Source organism: Notothenia coriiceps, unplaced genomic scaffold (genome assembly GCF_000735185.1).
Source record: "Notothenia coriiceps isolate Sejong01 unplaced genomic scaffold, NC01 NC01_scaffold00022042, whole genome shotgun sequence".
Classification (NCBI taxonomy): Eukaryota; Metazoa; Chordata; class Actinopteri; order Perciformes; family Nototheniidae; genus Notothenia; species Notothenia coriiceps.
The window spans coordinates 7389-27695 of NW_011354743.1; the positions used below are offsets into that span (position 1 = coordinate 7389).

Sequence of the window (20307 nt, forward strand, 5' to 3'; positions counted from 1 at the left end):
ACACACACACACACACACACACACACACACACACACACACACACACACACACTCCTAGTAGTAGTTTTGGATGCTGTGTATTTGATCCTTCCTGTATGCCTTAATAACCTATACAGCATTCATTTAAAAATGTATTTAATAAACAGTATGTTATTTTGTATCTTATTCTATTTGACATGTATTGAGACTGATGCATTTACTTGGTCATTTACACCATTCTCTGCAACATTTAGCTTATTGTATTTCTACTACAGTATGCTTCTTCTTGCACTTTTTTTAACTAGCTATTTAAAAAAAAATGTTGTTATGTCTTAAATATATGTATGTTGAATTGTTGGAGGAGCCCGAGACTCTTTCATTGCCATAAGTACACTTTAGTTGCTTACATATATTAAAGCCTTTGAATCTTGAATCTCTCCTGTCTCTCCTGCAGACTGGCTGCTGAGGTGGAGGTGAAGCAGGAAAAGTGAATTCCTTAAAGGCTGGGGCTCTGGAGATGCCTCTCCCCCAGGGAATGCTGCTCTGCCTGGGCATCATAATGATGGCTGTTGGGGGGGTCATGGCCCTGTGCTTGGGTCTGCCAAACGAGTCGGCCCCACTGTTTGGGGTGGGTCTGTTCCTGGGCCTGGGGGGCATGGCCATGCTGATCAGTGGACTCTGCATGGCCATGAAGAATCTGCAGGTGGCTGTGCCCGGACACTTCCTCCTGCACCCCCGCACAGGCAGGCGCTTCAGCCCTCAGCAGGCCCTGGCTATTCAAAGGTACACATGCACAGAGGAACATGCACAAAGCCTGTATGACAGAAGTAGGCAGGTCCAAAGTTATTAAAGACTTTCATTTTTGGGTTTTAAGACAGTTTGTGTGCATTGGGATGCACTGGTTCCCAAGCAGGGAGATAGGGAATACGGTAAGAAAGAAAAAAGACATGAATCTTCCTCACTATTCTATTTCATTTACTTATCTTTGTTTTTCTCCCATTAATAGGCCTACTGGTTAGTTTTACATCTTTTAGCCTTTAACAAAGTTTAAGCAAAAAGTAATATGCAACATTAAAACAACATTCAATTTTGACCTGATGATGGATCGAGGCATAACAAAAGAAAGGTTTATTTCTTGAGGGGTGCGTGAATGTATACCAAATGTCATGGTTATCCATCCAATAGATGATGAGATAGTTCACGTGAAACCAAACATGTCAACCTGATGTTGGAGCTGGAAAGAAATCACCAAAGTGAGTAGGATTAATCCACTGGGAACGCTAAATGTTTCTACTATATTTTGTTGTAATACATTCTATCATTGCTGACATCTTTCTGTCTGGTGAAGAGGAACAGAGGACAACAAACAGAAATCCCATTCTTTCTATAGATAAACAAACTGTGCTTTTGTAAACATGTAAGCGAAGAACTTTCCAGGCTTCCCTCAAGTTTTTTAAGATAAATAAACGAGCATTCAGACAAATACCAGAACACACCATCCAGGGAGCTGAGCTGACAAACAGTTTTGTTGTTGAACAGATCTCTTGGACACATCCCCACTTTATTAGTTATAGTGTGAAGTTTGGCAAAGAGCAGTGAACCACTTTAGAAAATGAATAACTCTGAACTTGTGAAACTGAGAACTGGAACGAAACACATTTTCTGATCCTGGACTGATTAGAATAATAGGTCATGGAGATCTACATCTAGAGCTATCTACAATAGCCAGTAAATGTATACAAGACATGCTCTGTTCATCGTCGAGCACCGAGGAAGAGCGACGCCAGGAGCAACATCCATCATGAAGGCTTTCTCTACCTCCGGACACTCACAGAACTATATCTAAACCGGAGCTATACATGATAAATGTGTGCAGTTCAATCTTTCTCATTAGAGAATGATGAAACCAAATCATCATAGGGGAATAATATGCAAAAAGCAGAATGCATTTTTGAAGGAAATGTGAGATAAATGCTGTTACGTGAAATGTATACCGGAAAAGTTTTGAGTCAAGAGACAGCAGGAGTAATTCAGGACAAGTGTGGAGCTCTTATGTAATGTAAGTTTGAAAAAAATTAGAAAAATGACTTGAAGTGTTGAGAGGAGTTGAAGTTGTGGGTGTAAAAGTTATCACTGAAACTAATGGATCATTTAAAGGATGAAATGAGTTGATGTGTAAGCTAAAGTATGGTTTCTAAAAAAAGTTCTCTATCAATTTAATTTTAAACGCTGAAAGGAGTTGAAGTGAGATGAAGCCACTGTAAGAAGTCGACTGTAATTTCAAGCGTAAATGCTTTTTTATCACTTTATGCACTTACAGTTTAAGATAAAAGAGAATGAAATTGACTATAAACTGAATCACTACATGGTTTGAAGTATAATTAGACACAGTGTATAGCCACACACGGGAGTTGACTGCTGGTTCAAGTATATGGAGTGATACAAGTTCAATGTAAACACTGAAAGGAGGTGAAGTTGTAGGTCAAGTGTTAAGCACTGAAACACAGTTTAATACACCTGCCATTGCCTGTATTACACTCTCTCTCTGTGTACCTTCAGGAGGTTGGACCGGATTCGTCGAGAGATGTCAGAGGACTCAGTATGCAGCAGGGCACCAGAGCCCGAACCCCCCCTCCCATCCACCCCCCCGCCCTGGACTATGGAGCCGCCTCCATCCTACGACACCGTGATGAAGAGCCAGGAGCACAGCGAGCAGCTTTAACGACTCGGTGGACATATTTACTCCTATTGTTGCCTTTTGTCTTAGGATCTCAGTGGGAACCGTACGTTCACGGTGCTACGGATGAACATGAGGCCTCTTCTGTGCCTTAAGACAGTTGTCCTGAACCCAAACATAAGCCACAGAGCAGAAAAAGACAGCAGCTGGGTAGAGACTCAATATTTGTACAGACTGAGCCCCAGTGTGGCCTCTGTGTTGACTGAACCTGATGTGATTGATTGTGAAAGCTAACTCATGGCCTTTCTCCAGACCAACATTAGTTCATTTTTACAACAAAGTTTAGGGATTTATCAACAGTTTGGCTGCAAATCTCGTTTAAGCACCTAATAAGGACGTTGTATTGGGCTGATTGAGTTTCGGTGACCTACTACTGTGGCTGCAGAGCTATCTTCTTTAAGCACGATAAGAACGTTCCTCACAGCTCTGTGTCTGCACCCTCTCCCCTCATAACCAGATTATGCCAAGTGCCTTTACCTCCGTCGGCAGAATGTAACATTACCGCTTTGTATCCTGTGTTCGCAAATGATCCACTGTTTGTCTTACGTTACGATCTTTTTATAAACTCTAGTTAATGATTAGCTACTATGCTCTCTGTGGGTGGTGGAGCACTTAGTAACAATTGTTTGTTTATTTAAAAGAGGGAAACCTTGGAAAGGCGGAGGAGAGAGACGTTGACTCAGTTAAAATCATGTCTAAACCAAGCAAACATAAACTCTCGCTCGGCTCCAACTGTTCAATAGCTCAGTTGCAAGTCTCCTTTTTGCTAGCAGCTTGAGGCAAGGTGACCTCTCAGGTGCGCGCACACACACACACACACACACACACACACACACACACACACACACACACACACACACACACACACACACACACACCTGCAATTGTATACCTTTCCTGCCTGACTAGGCTGTCTGCAGGCTGTAATAACCAGCAGAGTGGAACCCTAACTCTGCTTTCTCCACCCTCACCTTCAAGCCCTGATTCATAACAACACCGCACCTCCCCTCAGAAGGGAATGAGTTTTACATTTACAAAAATAAGAGCTTCATTAGCCAGCGGTGGTTGCAACGATGGTCGAGGGGAAACCATATCGGTACGGTCTGATAGCGGCTGGGCTGTGTGTGGCAGCAGTCGGCCTCTTCATCATGACTCAAGAGCAACCACACATCTATGCCTCAATGTGCTTTCTAGGTGTTACCATGGTGTGTATCGGGACTGTTTGGAGCCTTTGCCAGTGCTATCCCAAGGTAGATACAGACTGTGTGTGTGTTGGGGAGAAAGACACAGGAAATACAGTGATTGTAGTCACAATGAAATTAATTTGATAATAGAAAGTGTGTGTTTGTTAGGTCTATTTGGTTCCTGAGATTCAGGAAAAAAGTCTAGAGGAAGTGCTGTGTACTGCAGCTGGATCAAGGTACTGTCACACACACACACACACACACACACACACACACACACACACACACACACACACACACACACACACACACACACACACACACACACACACACACACACACACACACACACACACTAATCTAATGGTCCACAGACAATCGGGTGTTCATTCATGCCTTAATGATTCGCTGTGGACTGTCAGGATGCCGAGCGGCCATCAGCTAGTGGGCCAAAATGGCGACAGCAGCAGTTTAATGTGTCCTTGCGGGTGGAAAGATGTCTACTAATACAATATGAATACTAACTTTATCATCTAAACAGGAAAATGTGGAGAAGTGAAGAAGTAGCTATATAATCAGAGCAGAGGAGGGAGGAGTGGAAGTATGAAAGAGAAAAAAAGGATGAGTGGGCTTGTGAATGAAAAATGCTAATTAGTTGGAAACATAAGGGGGAGATTGAGCAATGTTCCCATTCTCTCTTAACAAGGACCACTTTTGTCTTTTGATTATAGCACTGAGCCTCAGTGAGTACCATGACCAGTTGGTGAAAAATGTGGTTGCATTGCACAGCTCCTGCATGTGTGTGTGTGTGTGTGTGTGTGTGTGTGTGTGTGTGTGTGTGTGTGTGTGTGTGTGTGTGTGTGTGTGTGTTATAACTCTTAGGTTCAGCTGCCAGATAAAGACATGCATGCTCAGCAAAAGCCCTCCCTCAGATTAGAAAAAAAGTAAGAAAATGAGGACAAAACATTAGAACCAGATTTTCTATTTCTGTCTCTCCCACTCTTGGTTTAATTGTAGTCATGCTGAGGCTCTGCCAGGATTCAGTGGCCAAAAGTTGAGAAGCAGCAGACTTCTTCACGAATCCCAGAAGAGTCACAGCTGTCCCACACTGCACCTGCTCTGAGGAAGGGACACCTGCAGAAGACCCTGATCTGTCATATCAAAACACTCCTCCACACTGCTCTCAGGACAGGGAAGATATCCTCTGGTGCATTTGTATGAACATTAATGCTTTAAAATGTTTGTTTGTGTTTTAATGAAAGTGAATGATAACTACTTTGTGTCAGTGTGGAGTTCATACAGATGAATGTATGTGTATTCCAGAAGATGGCACTATTCACTGCATATAAGAGAAACATTGTGTGTGAATAGTGCACTTGGTGGGCGGTGAATGACACATTTACTCACTAGGCACATTTGTTTACCCAATAATGTCATTAAAGTTGTCCACAGCCACTTAAGGTTGCCCTCTCTTAAAATAGGCGTCTTGCAAGTCACAATGATCAAAATCAGTTCAACAGATATCTTAACTTTAAACCTCTAGTGTACAGAAACACAGGTCAAGCAACACCAAATGCTAAGATTCAAACTGGAGCTTTTCCTATCCAGTCTCCTTCGCCACACCCTTCCTTCTTCTAGTAAATGTGTTATGTGGAAAGAAACAGGACCTCTAGTGAACAACAATGTTACTAACAGGATGAGAAAACAAATAACACTTTGCAAACACAATTCTCGCAACAACGTTTTAGGTCATATCTTTCACAGTCTTGTGTTCATTTGCTTGTTTTCAATGTTTACTTACAGAACTGGGAATTCAGAGATGGACAATGTTAACTTTTCTATCTCCATAGTGACATTGTTGTGACTTCTGCCCTCTGCCTCTCGTCAATGCCAGATGTGCACCATAATGGTCACATATTTGGGGTAAAAGTAAATTTAGTGTAAGCATGTTTGGCTTTCCTGTTTTCCCCATCAGAAATGTTGTCCTCGCTCTGAGCAGTTTCACATTAGCACTTTTTGTGAGAACTCTGACAACAATAACAATGTTAAGACTTGACAAAGCCCTTAAAAGTCAAATATACGTTTTTATAGTGATTTAGGAGTTTGGGCATCCCAGCAAAAGCAGTCTGAATAAAAAGGACTGAAACTAAGTAGGCCAAGGCTATAAAATAATAATAAATAAAAAAATAGCAAATATGAGCTCACCATGATCAGCCTCTTTGCACACATGACGCAACATGAGTTTATAAACAAGTATTTGCATGCACAACTCTGATTGTTCAGATTTAGTGCAGAAAACAGCATCAATGAAAGCACTTGAACTGAGAGAGAGAGTTTGAGATTGACGAGTAATGAGTAGCTACAGGATGCTTCAGGGGGAGCATGAAACATGACTCCTCCACAATGAGAGGTGTTTTAACGGAGGACAATCATTCGATACAAAAGCGGTGGCGTGAGCCCTGGAGACGTCAGCAGTCCCCGCCTTATATTATAAGAATCGATCGTTTTTCTTTATGTTTGCGCCCTTAAGTCAGAATTAATGATCGGAGGCGTTATCTGACGGCCAGGACGCGCAGCTGTCGGAGGCTCGATCCGCACATCTGCACAACTCAGACTGGAATAGAAACTCTCATCAGTGTAATGTAATAGTTATACTGATCATTTAACTGAAACAGTCCAAGAGGTTTGAAGAATGCGACGCACCTCAGCCTGGGTTGGCTGGGTGCTCTGTTTGTGCACATCTTTGGCTGCGAGCGCGCAGGACTACCCGGACGGGGACGAGATGATCCTGGATATGTTCAGCGAGGACGGGACTAAACCCGAACCCCGAGCTGTGCCCACTGCTGAGTTCCTCAAGTGCAACAAGGTAACCATCATCATGTCAGGGGCATTGAAGCGCATCCTTATCCAACGACCTGTAACCGCCTGTTTTACACGAGGTTGTGTACACCTGACATGTTTGAGGTCTTCATCATCTCATTATGCTGAAATAATTGTTATTTATATCCTATGTGTTTTTGTCAATGCTTAGCAGACTTAAATTATAATATACTTGACAAACTTAGCCAGAAAAAGAAAGCAATGTTGGAGAAAGGCAGAAAATAAATGATATTTACCTTCCAAGACTAAGTAATAATACTGACATTTAAAAAAAATCCATTTGTGAGCATTGGGACAGATCACTGTCTTTACTCTTATTTCCTCTCCACTGTGCTTCAGGCAGCGTGGCGCGTGCATGGTCAGTACCTGGTCGTACTGCGTCAGGGCACGCATGGCTCTCACGTGCAGAGGACCATCAGGAGACTGAGAGCCAAAGCAGCCCGGAGAGGTCAGCTGCTGGAGATCCTGCACACTTACTCTGCAGCTCTGCACGGCTTCATGGTCAAGATGAGCAGCGACGTCCTTCACCTGGTAACACTTCACCTGTTAGCGAGCTGCTGCTGAGATTACCTGTGAAACCTGGTTAGGGTAAATAAAGGTGTTCGTAGATTTACCTTATTGATCCCAATTCAGGATTTCTTGACAACTAATTTAAATGTGAATGCAAAAAGGAAAACAATATATATTGCATTGTAAAAACAGTAAAATACATATAAATAGTAAATACAAAATAACTAAGTGTTATTATACACTATTTATATGATAAGTCTATTTTAAATGGATGGTATTTTGTATAAAGCAACATACATTACTATAAAACGAGAATAAACATGTAACAGAATTGAATGTAAAAGATAAATAACGAGGATGAGCTAGTTATAATGAACTCTCATTTGAAGTTATTATTTTCTACAGTAGGAATATTTTAGACTTCCACATAATGAAAGACATGTCTGTAATATCAAGCATTATAAGAACATATATGTAGACATGCAATCTGGATAAGAGTGCATGTCTTCATAATGTCCAAGGGCATGTAGAATAATAGGGGGCTAAGGGTAGACCTCTGCGGAATACTTGCAGGAAAGCTCATGATAAAAGCAATTTCGAGTCACTGTTATGATGTCAAAGTAGCTTCTCGTACAATTGACTTGTACATTTTGAAACACAGTAAGTATGGCCAAAATGTTCATCACACCATAGAAAATTTGATCACTGTGAACACGCATCCTAATTAGGCCTACATCCTCTTTGATTCACTCAAAAAATAAAACATGAAACCAGTCCTCGGGGCAGTATGTGAGGTTTCACTCTCATTAACTTCCTTGTGCAGGCTTTTATTTGAGACACTCAATAAAGTCTGACCCAAAGCGAACTCCGGAAATCACTTTCCGTTACTGTTCATCTGCATAGCACTCTTTTATAGAAATCAAAGCTGCTCTTAAAAGCATTTTTTTAAAATAGCTTATTAATTTTAACTGCAACAAATGCATCTTATTTTTTACTCATTATTTGTATTTTACATATATAAAGTTTCCTTATTTCTGCCTTTACTTGCACATTAGTCACTTGCAACATTCAGTTTCACTTCCTGATTTATATTTCCTTGTGCACAATTTGTATTATGTTATGTCTTATAGATAGTTGTTTCATTGTTGGAGGTGCATGGGACTAAGATTTGCATTGCCAAAGCTACACTGTAGCTATTGTGTAGTTGACAATAAAGCTTTTGACTCTTGAAAAATTGTTAAAATATATGTTTGTGTTATCGTTGATTTTATTGATGTTTTTTGCTGTTGCACGTTATTAATTTGATCGGATGTTTTTATAGTGATTTAGTATAATTGAAAATGACCTTGAGTGCCATAAAAGGTAACATTAAATAAAATGTATTATGATTATTTTTTAATATTAATATAATGATTGTGTTCCTGACAGGCATTGAAGCTCCCTCAGGTCCACTACATCGAGGAGGACTCGTCCATCTTTGCTCAGAGCGCCCCCTGGAACCTGCAGAGGTTACTGCAGCCTCACGGCGGCTCCTCTGAAAACGGAACATACCGGCCGCCCAGTGAGTCTGCCTCTTTGCCAATATGTCAATCACACACACAGATCTAAAGTAATATCTAAAATCCACACACTCTGCCCTCTGCAGACGACGGAGGAATGGCTTTGGTCTATCTGTTGGACGGCAGTGTTCAGAGTTCTCACAGGGAGATCGAGGGACGGGTCCTCATCACAGACTTCAACAGCGTCCCTGAGGAGGATGGAGTCAGAGTTCATAGACAGGTTGCACACACCAATTTGCTTATTTGTCATTGAAGATAAATAGAAAACTCTCAGTTTCCCGTCTAACTGTTCTCCTCTACAGGCCAGTCAGTGTGACAGTCACGGCACACACATTGCAGGGGTGGTGAGTGGGTCGGACTCTGGTGTTGCTCGAGGGGCCGGTGTTAACCTGGTCCGTGTGCTAAACTGTCAGGGGAAAGGGACCGTGTCCGGAGCTCTGGCAGGTATGACACCTTCGGATCCGTTGCACTGTTGGGATTATGTTTTATGGCAAATGTCACCGAACATTATCCATTGGTTGTCCTTCGATAGGCCCAGCAGCTCTTTTTATGGCTTATTAAATCACCCTTTGAGCCCATTCACAGTGTAATTCTCCATGGAAAGCAGGTGTGGAAATGGAACTGCTGTTGCATGCAACCATTATGCAGAAACACATTTGAAAAGGGAAAGCAAGGGTCACTACATCTGCAGCTGCAGGATTTACATCTCTCTTTTCTCAACATCCCTCTCCAGGTCTCGAGTATATCCAATCCACTCTTCTGGCCCGCCCCGTGGATGCTGTGGTTGTGTTGCTGCCTTTCTCTGGTGGTTTCAGCCGGTCTTTGAACGCAGCCTGTCGGGACATGGTGGCTAAAGGAGCTGTGGTCATCGCAGCTGCAGGGAACTACAGAGATGACGCCTGCTTCTACTCACCTGCTTCAGAGCCTGAGGTTGCACACGTCTTCTTTGCAACACGTCACATACAGATGCTCGGTCAGGACACCTTGGAGTCCATTTTTATCATCTGGGTACTGTGGGGGAAACTTCTGTGTAGCAATGCAGTGGGAGTTACCGACTCAGGAAGGAGACACAGGGAGAGCTGGAGCTTTGATGTCAAACACTGATGGTTTATTTAGGAGCTTCGGCCGGAGAATTCACAAGACAAGTCCAAGAGCCAGAGGTTCTGACTTCACGGTAGAGTTGCCACGTCAATTCTGAAGAACTCTACGGCCAGACCCATGTATTTAGCTAGTTCAGAGAGAATAATCAATATGCTGCATAACAACATAGAATCATAACACCTCTATCAGCTGACACCAACAGGCAGGAACAGGGAGACAAAACACTGAGAGCACAGCAGCCAAGGTTACAGGTGCCTGTGCTCAGTCAGGACAGTATGAATTGATAAACTGGGTCAAAGTTATGGGCCTTGGAAAATATTTCCCCAACAGGTACCCTTTGGCATAATTGTACAACATGCAGTGTAGTCCAATAGACGCATGGTTAACGTTGTGGATTCAAACGAAAATATTTGTTAAAATTATTCGGGTTAGGGTTAATAAGAACAAGAATGAAAATTGCACTTTTGGTGTCACACAGAACAATAAACAGTCTTCTTCTTGTTTGTTGGAGCCACCCTTCAACCAGAAACATTTACAAAGACATTGTCACTTTTTAAACTACATCACCTGACTATACTCTCGTCAGAATGACTACATCCACTAGAGGCAGCCTACACGTGTAAAAATGGCGCTGAACGGGTTCATGAATTGATAGTTTGATGTGTATTACTAGGGACCATGTTGCCATTTTTGAAAGGTTGGGAGTAAATAACTTGTTGTGAGATAACATAACACTTAACACAAAGCTTCTGATAGACGATTCACACACACTATTACCTTATTTTGTGTGTGTGTGTCTGTGTGTGCAGGTCATCACAGTAGGGGCAGTAAACTCAGTGGACCAGCTCATGTCACAGGGAGCGGGGGGCACCAACTTCGGCCGCTGCATTGATCTGTTCGCGCCCGGCGACGACATCGTCAGTGCCAGCAGTGACTGCAGCACCTGCTTCACATCCCAGAGTGGAACCTCCCAGGCTGCTGCACACGCTGCAGGTATACACACGTACACACACGTACACACACGTACACACACGTACGTACACACACACACACACACACGTACGTCACACACACACACACACACACACACACACACACACACACACACACACACACACACACACACACACACACACACACACACACACACACACACACACACACACACACACACACACACAACTTAAATAAATCACAAGTTACTAAAAATAAAACGGCTGAGTATTTATTTTTGTGTGTGCATCTGCAGGTATAGCAGCTGTGATCCTCTCTTCCAATCAGAACGTGTCGCCGGTGCAGGTAATGCAGATGATGCTGCATTATTCCAGCAGCCACACGATCAACTTCCTCTCTCTGCCCGACTCACATCGTCTAATTTCTCCCAATCTGGTAGCAGCCATGCCTCCTGCCAACAGCGCAAGTTAGTGATGTATAAAGCTTCATTTTACACACAACCACAGGCAAAACACAGCATCACTTATAGTTCAAACTGTGTGTCTGTTTGGGTGTGCACAGAGGAGCTTCTGTGTCGATCAGTGTGGTCCAAGAGGTCAGGGGTCACGAGCTCTGACCAGGCTGTCAGTCGCTGTCGTCTGGGGGAGGAGATGATGAGCTGCAGCAGCTACACCCTTGATGGTGTCCATGCTGGAGAAACCATCTCTGTGAGTCCAAGCTACCATCTCATTGTCACTAAAAGAACACTCCGATCTAAACCGTTCATATGTGGTTACAGGAGAGCAGCGGGCAGATGGAGTGTGTTGCCTTTAATGCTCTGGGGGGGGAAGGTGTGTATGCTGTGGCGCGGTGCTGTGTGATCGGTGGTCTGCAGTGTCAGGTCCATGCCAGCCCTGAGTGTGTCGCAACGCAGCACCATCTCACCGGTGAGTCACAGCTATGTGGAGTTTAAAGCATTATTTTTTTGAAATGTTGTAAAAGACACTTATTTGGTTTCTTGCCAAGTTTTGGATAAGTGTGATAGTAGTTTTATGTCAGTTCACAAAATATGAAGTTACAACCAGAAGCACTGTAGAAAAATGATGTGAGTGGTGAGAGGCAGAATAACTTTGACACAAAACCCTTCCTAGTGTTTTTAAAGGTTGTAAAAAAAAAATGCAACTAGAGACAATTTTGTTGGAATTGGATGTTGTGGTAATTGACCTTAAAAATAGTGCATCCTCTTAAAAAAAATAAAAAAATCTGCTCCTGAAATGATTATCCACCCTCCCTTAGATGGTCTTAGTTTAAAGCAGGGGTGTCAAACTCAAGGCCTGGGGGCCAAATCCGGCCCGCGACTTCATTTTCTGCGGCCCCACAAGAGCTTCCAAAGAATATAATATGTTTATTATACGGTTACAAGCAGATTTACAGAAGCACGTTGCCCATGAACTACATGTCCCACAATGCATCTCAAATTAGACTTTATTCTTAGAATTTGCCCTTTTTTTTATATTACTTTTTTTTCAAAATGTCACTTCTTTTTTTTATTGTGACTTTTTTCCAGAATGTGGTTTTTCTTTTTAAATCATGTTGTGGCATTCTCACTGAAGAGAATTGCAATTATTTGCCCTAGACTTCTGCTTTCAGACGTAGTTAATTATGAAGTTATTACCATATCCGATAATAATCCAATTCAGAGACAATCATGTAATATAATACATTATTTTATATATATGATATATTTATATATGTATTTTTATATAGTGTTAAAGTCACAACCGGCCCTTTGAGTGCAACCTTAATGCAAACGTTGCCCACCATGAAATTGAGTTTGACACCCCTGGTTTAAAGACTGCCAACAAGGTATATGTGTCATTCACTTATATTAACAAGTTAGTTTGTGAGCTTTAGAGGTGCTTGTAACTTTGGACAGAACAGACAATAAAAGGGCTGCTGTAAAGCTGACTGGGTGGAGCTGGCGGCCCGTTAAACTGGGGCTCAGACCAGTGGACCATGGGACCATTTGCCACGTGTCATCCCCTCTGTCTCCCCCTTTCAAATCTTAAACAAATGCACTGGTGGAAGGAAAAACCTTTAAACATAAAACAGACAATCAATGGACCGCCATTTCCAGTCTTTATGCCAGCCTCCTACTTTATTATGAATGGATAGATATGAGAATGGTATCAATTATCATCTAAATCTCATTAAGAAAGCAAATAAAATGTTTCCAAAAACATCCACCTACTTTAAAAAAATGTTTCTCTCTTAGTGTGTTGAAGTCAGTCAAACTTGCGCTGTACTTTGTGTGTACTGCCCTTTATAAAAAAGCACGGTACACCAAGTTCATCCTTCAAACGTGGCTGCTTTTAGAACATCATGGTCAATTATGCCAGTTACCATGGCAATCCCCCTGAAAGGAAAATGATTTCTCCGCCAACATAAATATCAGCGACACGCAGCGTATGAAGTGCAGAGTCGCCAAACACATAGTTAACATTATATTCCTCAGCCTCTGCTTTAATTATGATCACTGTGAGGTAGATGGGTCACTCCAGGTCGATGGATAGAAATACTTCCAAGGCCTCATTATAAACATTACTACCACATTAGACCTTATATACAGTAAATCTCATATTTCAGATATCTTCCGCACTGAAATAGCTACTATATTTTTTTCTTTCTATGTTAACATAACTAACTCCAAGTATGATAATTAATCGCTATGTATTGTTAAAGGTGGGGTAGGTAAGTTTGAGAAACCGGCTCGAGATACACTTTTTGTTATATTCCATGGAATGCTCTTAACAATCCCATAAGCAATGAATATCTTTAAGTGCTTTGACAAAAAATCTATACAAAAAATGATCATCTGTGGAAGCCGTAGTACTGTAAATAAGCACGACCAATCATTTTAGTCGGCCCGGCTAAAATAGACTTGGATGGCCTACCTGCCCTGTCAGCTTCCATTCTGTGCACAAACGTTATCTCAGTGCCCTCATTGGTCCATGTGCCAGCGTTCGTGTGTTGTTGGAGCTCTGTGAAGGAAGTGGCAGATTTTTTTCGGCTGTGTATTTTCGAATTCTAGCGCACTCGGGCTGGTTTCTCCAAAATTACCTACCCGACCTTTAAGGCTAAACATGTATACTGTTGACACTTTTCCTCCTAACCTTGTTTTTAATTGCTCTTGTAGTTTCTACATTTAAATGTGACCTATTGTGCAAAATGCACTTTTTGCTGTCTTTTATACATAAATATGTGTCCCCGGTGTTTCAGGGAACTCACAAAGTGTCAGAAAATAAAAGCCTCTCTCTTTTCCTCGTACCCACATCTCTAAACGCGGGGTTAGAACGGAGCTGATCCAGATCTGCTGCCGATATTACGTAATATCGGAAATGTGGGCTGGCTTTACACCCACGGCCCTATCAGAAAATTGCTATCAGAAACAATGCACGACGTGTTTTGGCCGTAATATGGTCTTTGTTTAAATTAGCAAGCATCCTAACACTCAGAGCTAACCTGTAGGCTACTGGAGAGAGTAGGCTATGTGTAAAAAAGCAGGACATAAAAAAGGAAGTCACCTTGTAGTAAACCCGCAAGGAAAAAAGCATTTGAGCTCCATACTGTTTCAGAAATAATCCTTGAAGTGGTTTGTAACATGATATGGCGTTTAATCACGACAGTGTTTAGCTGAGTATCTGCCGGTAGAGAGGAGACCTCACTGTTTGCCTTGCAGTGCTCCAAAGGGGGCGGGGCCAGCAGCTATTGATGTTAGTGTTGTTTGTGTCTCTCCAGGCTGCACATTGCGGTCTGCTGCTGGCATCTCAGCTGACTCCCGTCCACATGGCAGTGATCGGAGGCGTTGTGTTGGGAGCAGCGGGGCCACATCTCATGCTGTTTGCTGCCATGCTCCATCTCTGGAGTGCCGCCTGATGGAAAAGATATCAGCTGATAAAGATCAGGTACATATTTTAGACCAATATAAATAACTATGGAGGCAAATTAGAAAAAAATCAGACCAAAATCTTATGTTCTTAACTTTATGACAGGTGGAAAAAAATGTTTGACTATCATTTGTTCAAATATTTTTCATCTGAAAAGACAGATCAACCTTTTGGGAGGTGATCTTTTTTTAATCAGGTTAATTTTAGCAAATTATTTCTCACCAGTTTTTGTTGATGTAGCCTAATACTCATTTGGTACACCACAGGCTGAAGTGCAAAACTACCCGATGTTTTTAATAGGACTAAAAGCGTTAGATTAGCTTCGATAAAAATACTTTCTAGCAAAAATGAAAGACGTGACAGTATTTTACTAAACTTAAACACATTCGTGCGTTGTATTTAAAGTGCATTAATCAATAAAAACTCACGAGCAAGAATAAATACTTGTAGCTTTAACATATGGTAGTGGTGCCTTTCGTTGCCCAAATGATTATTATAACACTTAGAAATATTATCCTGACAAAAAAAAAAGTGAAAAGAAAGTGAAATATAGAAAATATGAACTGTGCCTTAGAGATCCTTCCTCCAGACCGTTTTTTTAAAACCCTTTCACTACTGCCCTGTTGCAGGTGGAGTTGTCCTGTCCCTCCGGCTGGACACTGACCGACTGTAGCGCTGTCTCTCCTGGCTCTGTCATCTTAGCGCCAGTTGCTAAGGGGAACAGTTGCCATGTCGGCAGTGCATCAGGAGCTGGCGGGGCTGCTGGCGTCGTTGTCTGCTGCCGCGTCAGACAACCAGAGCAGCGCCGCGCTTCACCTCCTCCCTGATCTCGCCTCACTCCACTCTGATGTCCTACAGCCTTTATATTTCTGTAATGTTGACTGGAAGGAAACACACACTCCTCTTGCTTTGTCTTCTTTGTGGTGCAGGGAATGTATTCACGGATCTAATTTTAAAGAAAAAGGTAAATTCCAGGAAACACTTTTCACCTCTGCATTGATCAACTTAAAAATAGTTGAAAGTTCAGAAACGAATTGATAAAGGATCTAAGACTGAAACGCAGAGCGGTTGACAAGTGTGTGCTGGCATTGACTTGAACTCTTTGAAATTAGGTGTCTATTGATATCATCTATAACTTTGATCAGTTGTCAACGTTTGTCTGTTTCTCAGTTTTAGAATTAGTTCAGATATGCCCTAGCAGATATTGTTCTATTCATTTAGAACTGTCTTGTATGCAGTTTATAAAATATAACCACAAATATTATATATCTTTTACAAAGGAAATATTCTGAAAAAGCTTTCCCCGAACCTGTGGTTAATTGAATACATTCTATATTAGGTGATATATTGAAACTGATTGTGGCACCCTGGTAAGGCCTACATGTCCCAGGATGCATTGCATGTGGGGTTCTGAGGCACAGGGTCTCCACGGGCCATATCCTCGGCTTTTGTTGCTGCTGACTCAGCTCTGTCTGCCCTGCATTTTTTGGCCATTTACTCAGGCTTCAATGATCATGTCTGAATATCCAAGATTTATCTAGAGCTCACAAACTGGGTGCCCATAGCTTCCTTGCGCAAAACTACGTCACCGTTACTTCAAAAGACAATCACATTTTGAAGCGGCCTACTCATATTTCCCGATAAATAAACTGGCACTGAGGAATGTATTGCTTCAGTCGACTATATTTGCAACAACATTGATTGGTCTTCCACTGAGGCGGTAACATTTAGTAGAGGTAGTAGAAGTAGAGGCAATACACATTCTCTAACCAGAGGGTAATCAAGTAATACCTCTTTTTCACAGCAGACATTAACAAAGGTCATCTTATATTCAGAGTCCCAGTAAGACATGACAGTGGGACAGTATCAGGACCCTGGACTAAAGCAGCTGAAATGTAACTCAGTCATCATTCATTTTATTATTTACAGCCGGGATTTTCCTACAGTCATGTCAGAATGTCTTTGTGAAAAACTCATATTAAAAGACAGTTGACAAACACGGACGCTCAGCAGTTTAGTCAAATCAGGGCTGAAATATCCATCAGTGCAGAAATCATTTTCACACACGTAATAGTGTTTACAGTTCTGAGTGTAGGTGAAAATCAGGCAGCAGCAGCAGCAGCAGCAGGATTGTGGGTAATAATCTGCCTGAATAATGATGAGCCAGACATCTTCTGCTCTCTCTCTCTGTGTGCGTTCCCACAAAACAATTAAACAGCCGTCTTGAATGCTTGAATAAATTACATGTGTCTGTCCTGGGCATTGAACTGCATTTATGTGAAGTGAATAAAATAAAGTGAAAAACACAATGCTATTTAAACCAAGCACACTCAAAGGACTTTGATTTAAAGATGTCAGCATGGAGAGCACCACAGAGCAGAGCATGAGTGGATTGAAGTTTGATTGGCACAGGAGATGTGGTTTCATCATTGCTAAGGTGATACAATGCGTCATGATTTATGTCTCATCAGATTAGATTATTCTCTACAAAAACAAAAGCCACCACATTAAGCTGGGTTTATTCTTAAAGTGGAGCTCACCTCATTATGAGCCCAATGTTACTTTTTCACAGCATCTTACTTGAGTTATCATTGAGGAACAGCACAGGTGTACTAATGACTATAATACTGCTCTATTAATAACAGTAAAACAGATTGTGCAACAACAGGATCTTAACACTGAAGTGGTTCAAATAATTCATTAAATCATCATCACCTGTGCTTTTCTTCCAGTGATGTCAAAAGTCTTCAATAAAAAAAGGTCTATTCATTGTCTGCTGTATCAAACCAGAATATGCTACAGAAATCAACATGAAAAGGTAACAAAAACAAAACCCTCAAGGTGCACCAACATTTTGTAATGTGACAAGGTGTAAACATACATAAAAACAATGTTTACAAAAGGTTGTGCATTCCAGTTTATTTTATATCAAATTTCCCCTTATTCAAACTCTGATGTACAAATTAAAACTGAGTTTTAACATGCATTACAGAATCCTGCGATGGCAGAAGTGAAGTCTCAAAATCGAATAACTGTAAAAACCCGTACAGATGCCAATCCCTTCCCACGCCCTGCATCCCAGGATTAAAACAACGATTGTTTGGAAGTTTTTTTTCTTTTTTCTTTTTAAGTAGTCGTGGTGATGTAGCAGTGGGGGAACACGTAGGAGACGCTGTTGGATGAATGTGGCTCATGTTGCCATGTATCTCTTGGCACAGACTGCATGCAGCTCCATCAGACAGAGAAGGGGCCAATGATGTGAAAGTGAGTGCTAATGACCAAATAACACAGCAAAAAACACATGTGGGGGGGGGGGGGGCGTGTTTTTTGTATCTCTGTCACACAAAAAAGACAACTGGGACTTGAGCGGCCGAACAGCCATGCAGCCGCGTTGCCGGGGAGGACAGCAGCGGACGTGAATTCAGCAGTGCGCTGTAGAGACGGAGAGTGAAAGTGGGCTGGATGGCGGGGCCCTGGGGGCGGTGGGTGGGGGCGTTGGCGGAGCAAACAGACGAGCTGAGCGAGCAACGTGCTGGTTGCGCCGGGGCGGGCCCCGTGGGCTTTGAGCGACTGCGGAACAGAAGCATGAGGGGCGCGGCGGGCTCGGTGCTACCGAGCCGGGATGAGGCGTGCACCGAAAGCACGGCGGTGATAAACGCGCGGGAGGAGCGATGGGTGTGACGAGAGCGCGCGGGCGGTGCGAGAGGATTAATTTCTGGGGAGAACAGTGTGGAGCGGCGCGGGGGGGGGGAGCTCAGAACGTGCGGCGGCGGGGGGGGGGGGGTTTGAGGTACGAAAACTGAGCTGTCCAGTGAGTCTGAAGCCGGTTTGTGTGATAGGTACCGAGAGCACTAGGGGGGCCTACTCTCCTCCAGTGACACAGCGTGGCAGCCACGGCACACAACATACCGCGGGTTGTGCTCTCGTGCTCGCGGACGCGCGCGCGCTATCTCTGTCACACAAAAAAGACAAACTTCACCACCACTTACTGCCACACATGCAAACGTGCCGAGAGACAGCACGACGTGACATTCACATCTAGAGAGAGAGGGTAATGGGCCGGATGGGGGGGGGGGGTGGAGGGGATAAAACAGCCTCTTCTCAGGCTCTGAGGACGCACAGAGTCTCAGTGGATTGATCACTCGACGACTCCCAACAGAAAAACGGTTTTGAATGATTGCTTGATAGATTCTCACACTGTAAACATTGACCTGTTAAAGCTGAGAGCTAATCCGCTAAGCTAGTTTAGGCTCATGTCTTCAGAACGTTTCAGTGAACATGTGGCTTCTTTAAAACTACCTAGCATACATCTGTATCTACAAAGTGTCTCTGCTTGAGTGCAGAGTGAAAAGAAGCAGCATTTTACCATTACACCCCCCCCCCCTCCCCCATACACACAGAATCAACAGTTACATTCCTACAATCCTTTGTCACAACACACAGAGGACATTTCCCCTGTCTTATTTTGGGTCTAATGGGGATGAAGAAGCCCTGTTGTACTCCGATAGCGAGACTATCTGGCCACGTGGACACTGGTTGGGTGTCGCGGTCAGGCGGAGCAGATGTTGACCCACCTCCTCAGAGATGTGATAAGAGTTTTCGGAGGTGGGACGGGGGAGAGATCGAAAGGTTAAGGCACTTCAAGTCTCCCGATGACTGGGGGCAGGGACGATGGATTCACTGGTGCTGTTCTGCTGGGAAACTAGAGCTACATTTGGGTTCAGCTCCTCTGTGTGTGTGTTTCCAAAAGGTAGAGACAAAAGCAAAAAAAAGGCCAAGCGAAAAAAGAAAAACACCATTGAAAAAGACAAAAAAACGAATCAAACCTGATAAAGCAGAGGTAACAGTAATGTGATAAGGACCTGCTCGTTGTGTTCGTGAGCGGAGTGAATGAGTGACACACGTTAGCATGGTTTTCACAAGTTCTATCACGTGTGTATTGGCACCTCAAAAGAAAACATGCTCCTGAGCTTCCCCTCAGTCGGCACTGACGGCCCACCACCACTGACCTGTGCACTTCCAGATCAGCTTTTTCTTGCATAAGGCTTGAGTCCCTAAACATCCTCTCCAATATTCAATGCATCCGGAGTCAAAGAAAAAATGGCAACGAAAATAAAAAACAGCGATAAAAAATAATAAAAATCCAGCACATGGGGGGGCTGCCTGACAGCGAGACGACGTGAACAGAGGAAGAGTGCGGACCATGGCACTGCATTTTTCGAAAGATGTGATGAGGCCGTGTCCTGTTTATGGGACAGAGCCCTGTACTGCGGCCCTGGTGAATGGTTAAGTCACGCAAAGCTATCAGGGCTTCCATGTGTCGGCATAAGTGGCACTGAAAATATAAGTTGTTAAAAGCAAGAAGGAGAGGACACGATGGCGAAGAGGCTCTAGAGGAAGTGACCAGTTCAGCTGTACATCACAATAGACTGGGCTGGACTATAAAGTGCATACTTAACCCCAACCCCCCCCCCCCC

General features: G+C 42.9%; 1 protein-coding gene across 1 annotated transcript; it reads left to right on the forward strand.

The window, feature by feature from the left end:
• The first annotated feature begins 6205 nt into the window (after positions 1-6205).
• pcsk9 (proprotein convertase subtilisin/kexin type 9) lies at positions 6206-18180 on the forward strand. Its single transcript, XM_010780617.1, has 12 exons — positions 6206-6766; positions 7120-7311; positions 8719-8851; positions 8936-9069; positions 9152-9293; positions 9583-9779; positions 10760-10943; positions 11200-11370; positions 11466-11611; positions 11683-11830; positions 14682-14848; positions 15460-18180. The coding sequence occupies exons 1-12, from the start codon at positions 6593-6595 to the stop codon at positions 15655-15657; spliced, it is 1986 nt and encodes a 661-aa protein (XP_010778919.1). The 5' UTR covers positions 6206-6592; the 3' UTR covers positions 15658-18180.
• Positions 18181-20307: the final 2127 nt, after the last annotated feature.

What these genes read in the sequence shown, in the direction of transcription:
- pcsk9 (XM_010780617.1), top strand. Translation starts at nt 6,593, where the DNA reads ATGCGACGCACCTCAGCCTGGGTTGGCTGGGTGCTCTGTTTGTGCACA. An exon ending in AGTTCCTCAAGTGCAACAAG is followed by an intron (nt 6,767 to 7,119) that starts GTAACCATCATC and finishes ACTGTGCTTCAG; the next exon opens with GCAGCGTGGCGCGTGCATGG. An exon ending in GCCTCCTGCCAACAGCGCAA is followed by an intron (nt 11,371 to 11,465) that starts GTTAGTGATGTA and finishes GGGTGTGCACAG; the next exon opens with AGGAGCTTCTGTGTCGATCA.